The 15937-nt window shown below is 44.8% G+C and overlaps 1 protein-coding gene across 1 annotated transcript in view; it reads left to right on the forward strand.

Annotated features, from left to right (window-relative positions):
* The first annotated feature begins 502 nt into the window (after nt 1-502).
* The window catches only part of LOC127585402 (synaptotagmin-1-like), a 40155-nt gene continuing 24720 nt past the window's right edge, over nt 503-15937 (forward strand). Inside the window, exons 1-4 of the mRNA XM_052042826.1 lie at nt 503-518; nt 4762-4943; nt 10352-10465; nt 12400-12567. Of these exons, the coding sequence (XP_051898786.1) occupies nt 503-518; nt 4762-4943; nt 10352-10465; nt 12400-12567 (480 nt within the window). The remainder of the gene's footprint in view (nt 519-4761; nt 4944-10351; nt 10466-12399; nt 12568-15937) is intronic.

Raw genomic sequence — 15937 nt, forward strand, 5'->3', positions numbered from 1 at the left:
TAATTGCAGAGGGGTGTCTGGGAGAGGCCCAGATTCTGGTGGTGATCTCTTGGGAAGATTTTAAAGATCATGAATGAATATAATGAAATAAACTGTAGTTGATTGTTTCTACGATCATTAAGATGGAACAAATATATAATAACATAAAGAATTAGAGCTGAGACTAGAAAGAAGTTTCTTACACAGAAACCAATTTCATTACATTTTTTTCTCTGAGGTTTCATTCTTGCTAATTTATTGGTACACTTCTGGATGTTTTGTTGAAGTTACGTTCTGTATTTTCTTTCCAGGCACTTGTTGGCTAATTGGATAATTACTTATTCCAACATCTGTCGGGGCTACACCCATCTCACCTGCTGAAGCTTGAGAATGAATGCAGCACGTAGGGAAGCCGCGGTGGTCTCCACGGTGACCACTCCAGAACCACAGCCAGGGCACAACGTCACCGAGACACCGAGCAAACAGGATGTGTTCTCACACATGAAGAACAATTCATGAATGAATGAGCAAAATACCAAGTAAGTCCCCTCAGCAAACACTCTGACTCTTGGACTGGAGGAAATTCCAGAGAAATCATCCCATCTCCACACAACAAACGTACAAGTGAATTAAGAGCGGGAGCAGACCAGTCCTCCCTCCAGCCTCTCCACCATCCAATAACGTCAAGGCTGGTCTGACTGTAAGCTCAGCTCTACATTCGCCTGAGCCGAGAACCTCTGACCTTGTTCCTCATCGTGAACTTAACTTCCTCCTCAGAATTTACAAAGACCCTTCCGTTGTTCCAAAGACTCATAACTGCCTTAACCCCTAATTTTAAGCAATGACTAGATCTAGATTGTCCCACAGGAGGAAACATTCTCTTCACAACCACACTGTCAAGATCTCTCAGGGTCTTATATCATTCACCGTGCCCACTCTATGAAGGATAATATTCTCTGAAACACCTGGTGAGGGACAGGGATACGTCAGAGGATTTGGGGTCTATAACAGCTCATCTGGTTAAATGAAAGAGAATTAGAAATGAATCATTTATATTAAACAAAGTGGTATAGTGTGGTAAGCGTGGGGTAATCTGATAATGAGGCAAAACTACAGGAAGAACAGCTCTTAAACTTGGAAAAACAAGCTGCTGGAGGAACTCAGCGGGTCAGGCAGATCTGTGGAGGGAAATGGACAGTCGACGTTTTGGGTTGAGACCCTTCATCTGGACACAGAGAGGAGGTAAACTTCTTCAGAATGGGCTTACCTTGAAGCCCAAATGAAGGGTCCCAACCCGAAACGTTGACTGTCGGTTTCCCTCCACAGATGCTGCCTGACCCGCTGAGTTCCTCCAGCGTCCGTAGTCTCTTGTGTCTCCAGTTCTTAAACTAAGACTGTTTTATCCATCTGTAGCATGAAATTAAGCAAGGAACAAACATTCTGTACACTTCGTACTTGCACTGACAATTACAATTATATAAAGCACGATGACAGTGCTGAATGTGACAATATAGAGAGGTGATTACAGTGAGGGATGTGGGGTGTCTTAGTGTCACAGTGAAGGATGGGGACATCTCAGTGTTAAAGTGGGAGATGTAGATTACATCGAGGGTTGTGGAATATTTCAGTGTTAAACCGTATCGTTGACTCCACTGACCGCTGTAACCGATATTACGTTAGATAGTTTTTACCGCATTCGTGGTTCAGTTCATGCACTTGTTGGATATTTGACTGCCACCTTATTTTCTGTGCTGTTTAAGCTAAATGGCCCGAGCCTTTTCATAGAATTTATGGGGTTAACTTTACATATGGGGTTGACTTTACATACAAACCTGGTAACACAGAGGCTCATTTAACGGAAATGTAATCAGAAAATCAGATTTGGTAACTTCCTCAGCCAGCTCTATTTAATTCTTGGCTTGGCTTCCTGCAGTATGAGGTCGCACAGCAGAAACCTTTAGATTGTAGAATATATCCATATTTTTGTTTATTTCTCATTGTTTCCTGTTTCTTACTCTTTATTTTTCTTTCCCTTTTCAGTGCATGCAAGAAAATGTAAGTAGAACGTGGAAATTGATGGACAGGAGCTTAATGTTATATTTTTCAGTGTGGAAATTTAATGAGGCTGAAATGATTCCAGAATTTGAGAATACGGAAATGTAGCACTTGTGTGCAGGAGCTGCTGAACTGGTATTGAGAAATATGTAATATTGATTAAAAACATGAGTCTGGATCCAGTGTGGGGACTTGAAATTCAAGTACTTAACTAAAAACTTAAAATGCTACTATCAGCGACAGCAATCAAAGAAATTATTGGTTTGTTGTTGAAAAACTATCTGGTCCTTCAACGTCCTTCTGTCACCTTTACTTTGGACCGTATATGACTCCAGAGCCACCAATGAGATTGGCTCTTGAATTGGTCAAGGGAGGTTAGACACAGGTAATAAATGCTGGCTTTCCTAGCAATGTGCTATTAAATAAAAAGAAAGTTTGAACGGGCTATAAATTGGTAACTTGGTTCATGCTTGTCACCAGTAGCGAGGTGTGGTGGAGACGGGTGAGAGCATGAAGCCCATTTGGTTTTCTTCATGTGGTGTGGGTGTTGTCAGAGAGTCTGTATTTACTGCCCATTCCTGGCTGCCATGAGTTGAAGAGTTGATGAACCAATAAATGTGGTAGAGGATGTCTCACACATACTACGTGTGCTACACAAGGCTTTCAACAAACTATCAAATTATTTTAAGAATAACTATAACGGAGAGTCCAGTTACTTTGATGGAAGCTCATGGGATAGCTATAAGTTGGTTTTAAAACCTGCCTAGAGTTACATCCCTTTGATGTATCATTCTACATTGGTAACGATGAATTATGGATTCAGGTTTCCTGTGGACCCCAGTATAGGCCCTACTGCTTTCCTGTCTGGGACATCAAAAAAACAAAAGACCATAGAGAAACAAATTAACACCTAAAAATTAATTTTTACATCTGGTAACAAGACTGTTAGACTTCCAAAAGTTAAATATCTGAGGTGTCACAAAATCGTAAGGTCTTCAAAGGTGGTGTCTTTCTCTTTGTAAACTCTAATTTAAAGGTCCTGAAAATATTATAAGTGGGGATAAAACTGGCTTAACAATCAAAAATCACTCAGTTGAATACAGTTTGCTTTCAAGTTAGTAATGAAATTCGGATATCAGATGTTGGCCGGCCAGGAGCGTAAGAGGAGTGGTTGAAGGAAGAAGGTCATCTGTCGGACTCGCTGTGGGACTGGCCGATTAAAGCTGACAATCCCAGCTGGCAGATCCTTCCTTTTGCTGACTGCCAACATGGTCTTGCACTCCTTGGCTTCTACTGACTCCAAGCCTTTGGAAAGTATAGGGGCCAGGTGCACAGTTACAGACCACAGCAAACCATTGGGCATCCTGTTAGTCCAGCTCCATAGTATGTTATCAGCCACAACGCCAGGACACTCGAGCAGTGTTACTGAGCCACTTTGTGATGTGGTTCTCCAGATAGAAACAATAATGGTGTCTTACTGCAAAGCTCTACCTAAATTCCAATCTGTGCATGTTAAATTGCAATAACAACAGATGAAGTCTGGCACAGAAGTTTGATATTAATGGTTGTTAGGTAATCAGATCATTCTATGTGGCAACTATTCATCTGACCCTTTTGTTTGAGAGTCGGGGAAGAGAGATTCAGTTTGGAACCGTCACTGGAAGATTATGGCGACGGCTGTGAGAAATCACTTCACACAAGTTGTTGCAAGTGGAAGAGACTGTTGAATCTACTCAATGAAAAGTGGATAAGCGCTTGACGCAGAGAGAGTTAAACAGGTTGGGGAAGGAGCACAGAAGTGATGGGTCCAGCTGATTGGTGGCCCAGTGCCATAAACGGAATGGTCTTGTGTTAGAAATATCAGGTTATGATAATTAATTATCACAGCACAACTGGTGTTTACAGATGTTCTGACATATGCACTGCATGGAAGGAGAAGCACCATGTGTTGCTGGACTTTCTCCAGTGGCCTGGACTAACCTTACCAGCACATGACTTTCACCATGGTAGCAAGGGAGTTTCATCTCTGTTAATTAAGTCAGTTTGAAATAAACCCTGGTCATGGACACCATGAAACTTCAGGGTTGTTGTAAAACCATCTGATTCACAAACTTGACCTCTTACCTGATGTGGCTCCAGACTTCACCAACATGGTTAACTCTGAACTGGCTTAGCACAGGTTCAGAGACAATTCAGCAGGGACTAGCGGTGTGGGGGGGAGGAGGTGCAATAAATGTTGGCCAGGCCACCAATGCCCACATCAGGTGAAGGAGCAAACTGAAAGGAAACTTGATCTCATGTGGGGCAGTTATGTTCATGGACAAGTCACCCAGATCTTTCAATAACACATCAGTGAGTAACCAGGAATCTCTTATTTGATCTCTAACCTGGACTGGGTAGTGTGGTTGACGTTCATGGAACTACAGGCCCAGGAAGCTAATGTCTTCAGAGGAGAAATAAGTGTTGAGATCAAGTTGTAAGGAAATAAAAGGAGATCAAATTTGCTGATGTACAACGAATACAGAGGCAGCTTTTGAGCTCACATACTTTGGCATTGTGACAGGTTTAACAACGTGAACTGTTATTCATAGGAAGACGTACAAGTCTCATGTTGCTATTGAACTTAAGCCTGTATTAAGATCGGTACATTAACCCATCATTCCCTGATGCTGTTATCACATTGTTTTGTGATGTTGATTATGATTTTGTTGCCTGTACTTTGTGCAGTACCACCCTGGGCCCTTGCTGCCATCATCATCGTAGCCTGCCTGCTCCTCCTATGCTGCTGCTTCTGCATCTGCAAGAAATGCTGCTCCAAGAAGAAGAAGCAGAAGAAAGGAAAGGACAAGGGCAAAGCTCAAATCAACATGAAGGAGGTGAAGGACCTGGGGAAGAGCTACATCGACAAGGTGAGTGGGAGGCAGCCTGAAGGACGAGCCTGGAAGTCCTGTCAGGCGGACACAAGAAAATGGGAGCAGGAGGAGGCCACTCGGCCCCTCCAGCCTGCCCCACCATTCACTATGATCACGGCTGATCTGCCCCAGGTCTCATCTCCTCTCTGCCAGTTCCCCGATCTTTTAACAATGCATCTCCCTCCAGTGATCTGTCCTCCACAGCCCATGCGGGAGAGAATGCCAGCGATTCACCACCTCTATGAGAAGAAATTCCAACACGCCTCAGTTTTAAATGACCACCCCCTTATCTTGTAACTATAATGTATTCTGACTTTGGTGTCTCAATGTACCCAAACTGCAGAGAGTCCTTAGCACTATACCAAACACCGTAGACAAAAGGAAAGTATTGTTTGTAAATGCTTGAAGTCCAAAATCTAATAATCTGCAAATATGGATCAGATCGTCCAGTTGTAACTGGCAAAACAGACTAGGGGTAACCAGTGTATTTGGTACATTTGGACCTGCAATAGGTTGCATTCAAAAAGTTATTAAACAAAATTTGTCATACATTCTGAAGATTGAGCAAACTGGCCCCCTTCACTCTTGAGTTCAGAAGAATAAGATGTGATCTCAGTGAAAGATACGAAATCTCATGGGGCATTACGTGATTAGGATAACAGTATGTTACCCCTGGCTGAAGTGTCGAGAGCCTGAGGTCACAATCTCAAAATAAGGGCTGGGGCATTCAGGACTGCTGCTCCTTCACCCAGAATTCTTCTCCCTGGAGGGCTGAGGAGGCCCAATCTATGAACGCATTTGAGACAGATCTTGTACATTATCGCATGTGAAGGGAATCAAATGATGAGGGACACGCACAGGAGAGAGGCACTGGGGGAGATCAGCCATGATCTTGTTGAACGGCAGGGTGGGTACAAAGGGTGAATGGTCTGCTCCTGCTCCTGGTTCTTCTGTCCATCTTAATGTTCAGCTGGTCTCCACAGATTTCCACCATCTGTAGCACCTCCCCTCTCAATTAATACGTAAGGCAGCTCCAAAAAATCAACAGCTCTCTGGTTAGAGAGAATTCCAGAGCAATTAAATATTTCCAGCAAATTCCATTGTGTTCTTTTAGAGTGGAAAAAATACAAAGTTAAAATGATCATGGAATGATACAGCACAGAGGGAGGCCATTGAACCCATTGTGACTGTGCTGGCTCATTAGTAGAGTATTCATTAAACCTCTTTTCCCAGCTTTTTCCCCACACTTTACCCTTCGTGTATTATTTCAGTTCTCATTCATTGTTACTACTGAATGTTCTCCTCCAGCCCCTATGGCAGTGACCTCCTGCAAGAAACACAGATACAGCAAGTGATTGGGAAGGTAAAGGGCACGTTGGGCTTTAATGCATGAGGGATGGGGTACAAAAGCAGCCACGATCTGACACCTGGAGTTCTGGTGTCATTATTTTAGGCAGTGGTGCAGAGTAGGTCCGAGTTCAAGTTCATTGTTGTCATAGGCAGACAAACCCAGGGTATAAATGCCATAAATATCAGCTTTTTGCAGCAGCAGCAGCACAGTACACTACAAGACGAGGACAAACTTAAGTTAACAAGAAGTTAAATTAATATGAAGTGTACATAACTTACCCATGTGCAGAATAACACAATGACACCAGTGCAATATTGAGAGAGAGAAAGAAACACACCTCGAGGCAGAGTTTGGGTTTTCAGGTGGCATCAACAATCTGACAGCAGTGGGGAAGAAGCTGTTGTTGAACCGTGAGGTGTGGGTCTTCAGGCTCCTGGACCTCCTGCCTGATGGCAGCATCGAGAAGAGGGCATGGCCCAGATGGTGGGGGTCCCTGATGATGGATGTCACATTCCTAAGACATGTCCTCGATGGTGGGGAGACACTAATCCCAGGTATAAAGATATTATGTTAAGGTCAGATTAAGCCAGTTGAACCCAATTTGGACCATAAGACATAGGAGAAGAATTAGGCCATTCGGCCCATTGAGTCTGCTTTGCCATTTAATCATGGCAGATTTGTTTTTCCCTCTCAACCCCGTTCTCCTGCCTTCTTCCCGTAACCTTTGATACCCTTACTAATCAAGAACCAATCAACCTCTGCTTTACATATACTCAATGACTTGGCCTCCACAGCCGTGTGTGGCAATGAATTCCACAGATGCACCACCCTCTGGCTAAAGAAATTCCTCCTCATCTCTGTTCTAAAGGGACGTCCTTCTATTCTGAGGCTGTGCCCCCTGGTCCTGGACTCCCCCACTTCCAGAAACATCTTCTCTGTGTCCACTCTATCCAGACCTTTCAATATTCAGTAGGTTTCAATGAAATCCCCCCTTATCCTTCTAAACTCCAGTGAGTACAGACTCTCAGCCATCAAATGTTCCTCATAGGTTAACCCTTTCATTCCTGGGATCATTCTTGTAAATCTCCTCTGCAGCCTCTCCAATGCCAGCACATCCTTCCTTAGATATGGGGCCCAAAACTGCTCTCAATGCACCAATTGTGGTCTGATCAACACCTTATAAAGCCTCAGCGTTACATCCTTGCTTTATGATTTCATGTTTCATCTTCTCTGAAGTTCAGAAAAGAACGAGAGGTGATCTGCCTGATGTATGTAGAATGTTGAGGGGCCCTGACAGGGAAGATGTCGTTTCCCCGACTGGGGAATCCAGAACTGTGTGCATAGCCACAAATAAGGGCACATGTTTAAGGCAGGCATGGGGGGGGGGGGGGGGGGGGGGGGGGGGAGTTTCTTCCCTCAGACGGTGGTGACTTGGGAATTCTCTCCCCGAGGCAGCTGTGGAGGTTGAGTCATTGAATAAATATTCAAGGCCATGATATATATTTAGACTTTAGGAGAATCGGGAGCCATTGGAATCTACTGGAAAGCAGAGTTGAGCCAAAGACTAGACTTGATCTTATTGACTTGGGGGAATGGGTTTATGGGGCCATGTGGTGAATTCCTGCTCCTATTTCTTGCATTAAGTGAAAAAGATTTTGCCGAGTCTCCTCTGCTTTTGCCATTCATTTAATGTCTCTGCTGGTTAATGACCCTCTGCCATTGGGAAATCTCTCCTTATCTGTCAAAACCCTTCACGAATCCCTCCAGCAACTCTCCACTGCCGGTTGGAGAACACCCTCGTAGCTGAAGCCCCCATCCCGTGAGTCATTCAGGAAAACCTATTCCCACACTGATATACTTCCATCCTGGGATTGACCAAAGTTCTCCACCTGAGGCCTAACTAAAGTTTTAGTAAGATGTGTCATCGTAAGGACAGAACACTGGCCACATTAACCCTAGAGTCTGCTCTGTCTTTTAACAAAATCACAGCAGTTCTTATCTTGGTTTCAGCTCCACTATCCTTCATAACTTACAAGTCTCCTGTAGCCCAGAAGTCTATTTTTCTTGCCCCTAGATGTTCAACGATTTGGCCTTCACAGCTCTTTGGGGTACAGAGAGAGGGTGCCTCCTCATTGTCTTCAGAGTGACCCCTCATTCTGGAAATATGTCTGCCAGTTCCATGCTCCCCACGACTGGAAACACCCAGTCAAGTTTACTTCCTCTATTGTGTTTGTCTCATCTCATTCGTACGTTTCAATAAGATCCCACCTTCCATGACTCTCACAAGACAAACCATTCATTCCAGGATTCAACCTGGTGAACCTTCTTTGCATTATCTCCACAGTGCCCCACACTGTCAAACCAACCCACATCAAAATTACTGCTGCTCCTCTGGTAAGGAACTAGGCGAAGGCAGGTCAGGATCGCAAGGGTCGAGTGCAATGGTTGGGCCCCAGTATAAACTTAAGAGCATTAACTTTTCCTCCTTGTCATTTGATAAAAGTGTTCAATTTATAGCCCTGTAGAAGTGACACCTCAGCATTACAGGTCATAAAACCCTCTCAGCAATTGTAACCCATACTCTGGATTTATATTAACTCATTTGCCAAGAATTTTAATCACACTTGGGAATGCTGTGTTGAAACTCTACACGTGGGCACTGGAATTTCTGCTCCGATCAGTGACAGAACACCCACAAAATCATAGCTTGAGAGGAAGAAGACTCTTTCAGCTTCTTTGAAGTGATCCACTGGATATGTCTCTGAATGTCTTATTCATGCCATCTGCCTCTTCTCTGAGTTCCGTGCCCTAAAATCAGTCCCTCTTCCTGGAAGCCCTCTCAGCTGTTGATCACTGTCAGTGAAGAGATATTTCCTACTCATTTTGACCTTGGTGGTGATGAACCTGTGTCCCCTGGGCATTAGTGGAGATGTGCTCCAGTTTACTTTCTCCATTGTGTTTATGTCTCATCCCGTTCATACATGAGTTCTAAATATTGTTATAAAATCTTTTAAATAAAGTGTAGCCCAGAGTTTATTTGGCACAGTTGCAGGCAGTTCAGCCACATGCCATCTCTGATGCACTTGGTTGCACTTTGGCATCTGAAATAAAATGTTCTTAGTTCAAGTCCCGTTCCAGGGCCTTGTACGTGAAAGTCCAGGCTGATACTCTGGGACAGTAGTGAGGAACTGCTGACAGGCCAGAATCCCACAGCTGCACTGAGAAATACATTTGGGTAAGACCTTAACCTGAGGCTTGCTCTCTTTCTCTCTCCCACTCAAAGGGACATTATCACCAGTGAAAATCAAAGAACTGCAGATGCTGGAAATTTGAAATTAAAACAAAGTGTTGGAAACACTCAGTAAGCCAGGCAGCGTCTGCAAAAAGAGAAACAGCCAACGTGTTCGATCCAGAATCATACAGCAGGGAAAGAGGCCATTCGGCCCACCAGATCCACACTGACCAGTGAGCACCCGTCCATATTAATCCCACCTCCCGGCACCTGGCCCGGAACCTTCTATACCTGGACGATTCAAATGCTGATCTGGACCCTACTTAGACACTGTCAGTGCCTCTGCTTCCACCAGTCTCTTGGGCCGTGTGTTCCCGGTACTCACCGTGCTCTGGGTGAAGAAGGTCTGTGACTGCTTTCTCTTTCCACAGATGCTGCCTGACTAACTGAATTTTCCAGCATTTGTTTTTGCTTGGCATTTTCGCCAGCACCCTGGCTGATAGCTATCCCTCACACAATTTCACTAAACGAAGTTATCTGGTTATCAATGCATTGCTGTATATGGGATCTTGCTGCGTGTGAATTGGCTGAGGCCTTTCCCTTGCCGTGGAGGACTGGTCCTATGGGAATCTTCCCATCAGAGGCACAATCAGGAATTCCAGGGAGCACAGCCAATGATATTCCAACTGTGTACTTTGATAGCTGGAACACCTGCTTCTTCCTCCAACATTCCCCATGGTGGGAGAGGCAGGTGCATGGACTGGAGTATCGACTAAAGGGCTGTGCCTGAATCTTAATCAACTTTCTGCTTTGGGATTGAAGGTGCAGCCAGATGTGGAAGATCTGGATCCAAGTTTACTTGGAGATGAAAAGAAGGAGGAAGAGAAGCTCGGGAAGCTGCAGTATTCCCTGGATTACGACTTTCAGAGCGGGCAGGTTTGTGTCCAGTTTAACACGGGTAATACAACTGATGTTTCAGGAATGCCTCACTCTGTGAGGTAACAGCAGCTGGATTTCATGCCAATTATATCCCCTTGTCCCGAGAGTTCCTTCTCAGTTATGTGGACAAAGGCCCAGCCACACTCACACTGTCACAGGAGAACCACATCAAGCCCAGCCATGTGTGTGATCACAACCAGGGGTCTTTGGTTCCACAGGGACCAGTACTCAGCAGGTGTGGTGATGATCCACACAGGCAGCAGCTGCAGCTTGTTGAAGTGTTCTGGCAAGAGGCCAATGAGAGTGTTAGTCATCTTGGCTGCTCTCCGCGACCTTACTGCAGACTAGCCAAGTAAAGTGGAGCTGCTTTGTCCAAGAAATTCTGTGACCTAGAAATCCACTGAAGGAGTGGGTGCAGAGTTCATTCGCTGTAGAACGGTGCGGCCCACCACAGAGCTGATGTGACGTTACACTAGCAAAACCAGCAAAGTGTGGGTTGCTACAAACTGGGTGCCCGCTGGTCCTTCAACAGCCCCACAGGCTGGCACCCCGTTAAGTCCGAGGGTGATCAGGAGAGGAGGCCTTTGTAGCCCAGAACCTCAAAGAAACACAGATCAATTTCTTCAAGCTCCTAAAAATGGTGTAATAATGGTCACAGACTTCCCTCCGTCATATACACAAAGCACAGACAAACATGCAAGTTGCGCACACACACAAACACATGCATGTAGTGCATACACCCACACACACTCACAAACACACACACACACATACACAGGTGCACACACTCACAGACACACATACACAGGCGCACACACTCACAGACGCACACTCAAAACGTTCTCACACTCACAACTCTCACACAATCATACATGCACACGCGCGCACACAGACACACACAACCACACATACTCTCTCTCGCTCTCTCTCACACACACACACACACACTCACACACACTCACACACACACACACACACACACACACACACACACACACACACACACACACACACACACACACACACAAGCTGTCCTCTACAAGGGGACTGCCTGTCCAAGCAGCACATGAACATCCTCAGGAACTGGTTTAGGTCTGGTCTCTGATAAATTACAGAGTTTCCTGATCCCCAGTGACCTGGACAGTAAGTCCAATGTCACCGCAGAATGTTGCTCATTAGCCTAAGAGGGGCATTTTCTAACTGCAGAGCAAAGTGTGACACCTAAAATGGAGAAATGTTTGAGGCATCAAGCCTCATTGAAGGCCGTGGCCACCCACCACAAGGTGACAGTGCCCGTTCCTGCCCCACCTCCAGTGAGGCAGGTTGAACCACAGTTTAACGTTATAACATCCCACGGGCCTGACCCTGCTGCTGTATGGGTTGAGGTTGCCATATCTTTGGTTCCTCATACACCCTGAAGTGATCTGGCATGCTGCCATCATTCTCCAGAACCGATGGACCCACATGTTGGCTGAGCCAATCCCAGGCTGAGGAGGCAGGTATTTGGTCAGTGGGGTAATCAAGGTCTGTGGGAGACATCGGGAAAAGGGAGCTGAGGCGAAAATCACCTCTCCCGTGATCCTACTGAATGGCAGTGCAAGGCTGAATGGCTTTCTCCTGCTCCCATTTCCCATGGTTGATGACAATTGGACAGGAACTGCAGCCAAACTATTGCCCACCATCAGAAGGGGGTTGTATGTTGTTCCTCACCCTGCCTTATGGACATCCCTCTCTGGCCACCACAGTCAAGATTGGCAATGAAAATACAGACAGAAAACCAGCACTCCTATTTCCCTGCTCCATATGGTTCAGACCCACCACTGACCAAAGGTTCCACCAAAGAACGACCTTGGTAGGGAACAGCTGGCTACTTGACCAAGGCAGGTAATGTTACAGTGGGAACTGCTAACCATTTGTGTGTGTGATTTCAGCTAATTGTCGGGATCATCCAGGCAGCTGAGTTGGCTGCTTTGGACATCGGTGGGACATCGGATCCCTATGTGAAAGTCTTCCTCTTGCCAGATAAGAAGAAAAAGTTTGAGACCAAAGTTCATCGCAAGACTCTCAACCCCACTTTTAACGAATCGTTTACCTTTAAGGTAGGATGAATCGAGCCATGAATAGTTAAACTACTTACTTTTATCTGATTGTTTTTATTGAGGTTCCCAGGCATAGAATCTGGTGACAGAATGTTGTTACCATGGAAGTGTGTTCACACCAGGATTCCAGCTGAAGTGCAATGGTAGGCGTGTGAAATGTTCACACTATGTTCACAATGTGAAAAACATCAAGCTGTGTCATTACATATTTCATCTTTCCAAACTGGGATTGTTTTGTGAAAGGGAATATGTCAAACGATGTAACACCAGGTGAAGTACTGGTGGTGAAAGCAGCGGGAAACAGGTGACGTATTAAGTGAGGATGTGCTCTTTCTTCAATGAATTTTGGCCTCAGCAACCACCTTTCTGTAATGAAATTACAATCAGTGCTAGCCTTGGCTCAGTGGGAGTTACATTGGCCTCTGAGACCAGCAGGTTGTAGAATCAAGTCCCACCTTCCAGACTTGAGTTCATTAGTGATATTGCAAGGTGGGGAGTGCAGTCAGAGTGGGTATCTAACAAACTGCCCCCATCCTCTCAGTTGATGGAATCAATCCCCTGACCCATCCTGAAGAATTGGGATTCTCAGACTAATATTTATTCCCCATTCAACGTTACTAAAAATAAAATTATCTGGTCATCCACATTGTGGCTGTTTGTGGAACATTGCTAAGGTCTAATTGTCTGCCCATAGTACAGGAGGAACAATATTTAGCGGGTGTGGGGTGATTGGAGCCATCAACACTTCAGCTGAAACCCTGCACCAAGGCCTTCAGATCCCAGCATCTGCAGCCCCTTGTGTCATCAATATTTCAACAAGCACTTATTGTCTGCAGAGTCCTTGTGAGGTTTTGTGGAGAAGGCCACATAAATGTGACAAACCTTCCTTTTTTTTTCTAATATGACTGATGTTGGGCACAAGAAGTGGGGAGGAAGAATTGTTCCTTGCAATGATATCCCTCTGTGTGATGAACATACTAACCCCACTGAAAACACATGGCCACAATGATGTCAACCATTGTGAGTGTGAGCAACATTTTATCAAATATATTCTGATACCTCTGGTTTTAATTATGACACAAGTGCTCCTACCCCACTGGTGACTGAATGAGTCAATTCCCAGTGGATCTGGCCACATCTATGGAGGGAAATCTTCATCAAGATGTCCCAATGAATGGTCTCAGCCTGAAACATCAGTTGTCCATTGCCCTCAATAGATGCTGCCTGACCCGCTGAGTTCCTCTAGTTTTGTGTTTTTTGTGTTGCTGGCAATGCATTGTTCGCATCTTCCTGCAGGTGAGGTGGAACTTTGGATTAATGGATCCCAATTTAAGGTCACAAATTAAACACAGGGTTGCAATTGCAATTTTAGTTGGTCTTTCTTCACTCAGTGGAGCAACTGATTTACTTCCAATGTCACAAACTTCCATTGTGGCGTCATTCCAGAGGAACATTACTGGGGAAGGGCTGCTTGTGTACTTGTTCAGGTGGATGTTAATCTTATGGCAAGGTGTGGGTCGCAACCCTCGACTGGGTCACAATGTTAGCATGTGAGGATATCAGTGGGGCTGCCAGTTATTTACTTATTGCCATGTTAGCTGTGCCAATGGGAGGAAGAGAGAGAGGGAGAGGACTTCCTCCCACATCCCTAAGACAAGTGGGTTGGAAAGTTACTTGACTGCTGTAACTTGCCCCTGGTGCACAGGGGGGTGGTAAAACCTGGGGGAAGTTGGTGAGAATGTAGGGAGGATAAAAAATGGAATTAGTGTAGGATTAGTGTAAGTGGGTGGCCAATGGTCGGTAGAGACTCGGTGGGCTGAATGGCCTGTTTCCCTGCTGTATCTCCATGAGAGTCAGACAGACATAGAAAGAGGAGGAGGAGGATGTGAGGGAGAGGGAGGGAGAAAGAGAAGGAAGGGGTCTTGGCAAGTAATCTTTTCATAAAACAACATTAAAGTAGGTTTACATATCTATAAGCGACCTGAAAATGTGTTCATCTGAGATTCAAGCAGGAAGGACCCAGCCTGGTTCAATCAGAGCTCATTGGGTAATTGGGGTCTGAGCAGGAAAAGCTGATTTATCAGAGGAAGAAAATACATCCCATCTGAAGCCATTACGATCCACATTTCAATGTTGACAATGATATGATTCATGTTGGTTGTTATTCATTGCTGCTTTGTTGGCTTTTGTGCTGATGTAAAACTACAAGTGCTGAAATGCAGCTGTTTTGGGAAAATAGTTCAAAGAACAAGGAGATTTTCCAACATTCTGACCAAAATTCCTTCAATATTATTCCCCAAAAAGTCAGGCGTAGTCTCCCAGAAATTGGATTTCATATTTTTTGGGGCAAGAAAACTTGGTGTGTGTAGCACAGTTGCCAAATCAGGACACACCCCCTGCTCGAGAGAGGTAGACATTAAAGACACAGTGGTTCTCTGTACAGATATCTGTTTTATTAGAGCAAGGATAAAACTAGACCATGGGATGGATATCTTTTATGTATTTATGTTATCATTTGAAGCAGAAGATCATGAGAAATAGGAGCAGATGGCTACTCAGCCCCTCCACCCGATCCTGCCATCCATAACATGTTGGTCTGCTCTTTGTCTCAACACTTTTCTTCTAAATCCCCACAACCCCTGATTCCACACAGCCCAAAAATCTATTTATCTCAACCTCGAATGGTCACTGATTCAGCTTCCACAGTTCTCTGGGTAGAGAATTCTGAGGATTCACAACCTTGGATATTCCTCCTCACCCTACAACCTGAGACAATAACCCCCTGCTTCTAAATTCTCCCTCAAGGAAAAGCATCTTTCCTTCTTCTCTGTACGTCTCTTAAAACAATGGATTGGATCCAAGCTCTGTAACTGTGGAGACAGTCATCCGAGGCCTCCTCGTCCGTCCATTACAGAGTGCCAGTTCAGCTGACCTGGTCAAACCGTGTGACACAGACACACTGGGAGGTGGTTAATGCATTTCTTGCTCGGTCCCAAAGAGCAGCTGATTAAAGACTGACTTGGGCAGCTGTCCCTTGGCGAGACCCATTTGAGAAATGACAGATTGGAGCAGTTAGTAAGAGCCAAATCTCAGTATAATAAATGCTGATTTATGTTGGCAATCACTTCCCCTCAGGAGAAATTGGAGGTGACTCGCCCCCCAGTTAACTCCTCACATTCCAAATGGTGAATTTCTAGGGGTTTATGATGAAAGTGGTAATTGTTATCAATATTTTTCTTTCTATTATGATATTTACAAGTTCTAAGTGAACCAAAGGCACAGACTTCTAGGACACAATGGTTTCTTGGAATCAGGTGCATTGAGTCATATCTCAAAAGAACAAGCAAACATTTATTTATGTGTGGACAGA

This window comes from Pristis pectinata, chromosome 33 (genome assembly GCF_009764475.1).
Source record: "Pristis pectinata isolate sPriPec2 chromosome 33, sPriPec2.1.pri, whole genome shotgun sequence".
Lineage (NCBI taxonomy): Eukaryota > Metazoa > Chordata > Chondrichthyes > Rhinopristiformes > Pristidae > Pristis > Pristis pectinata.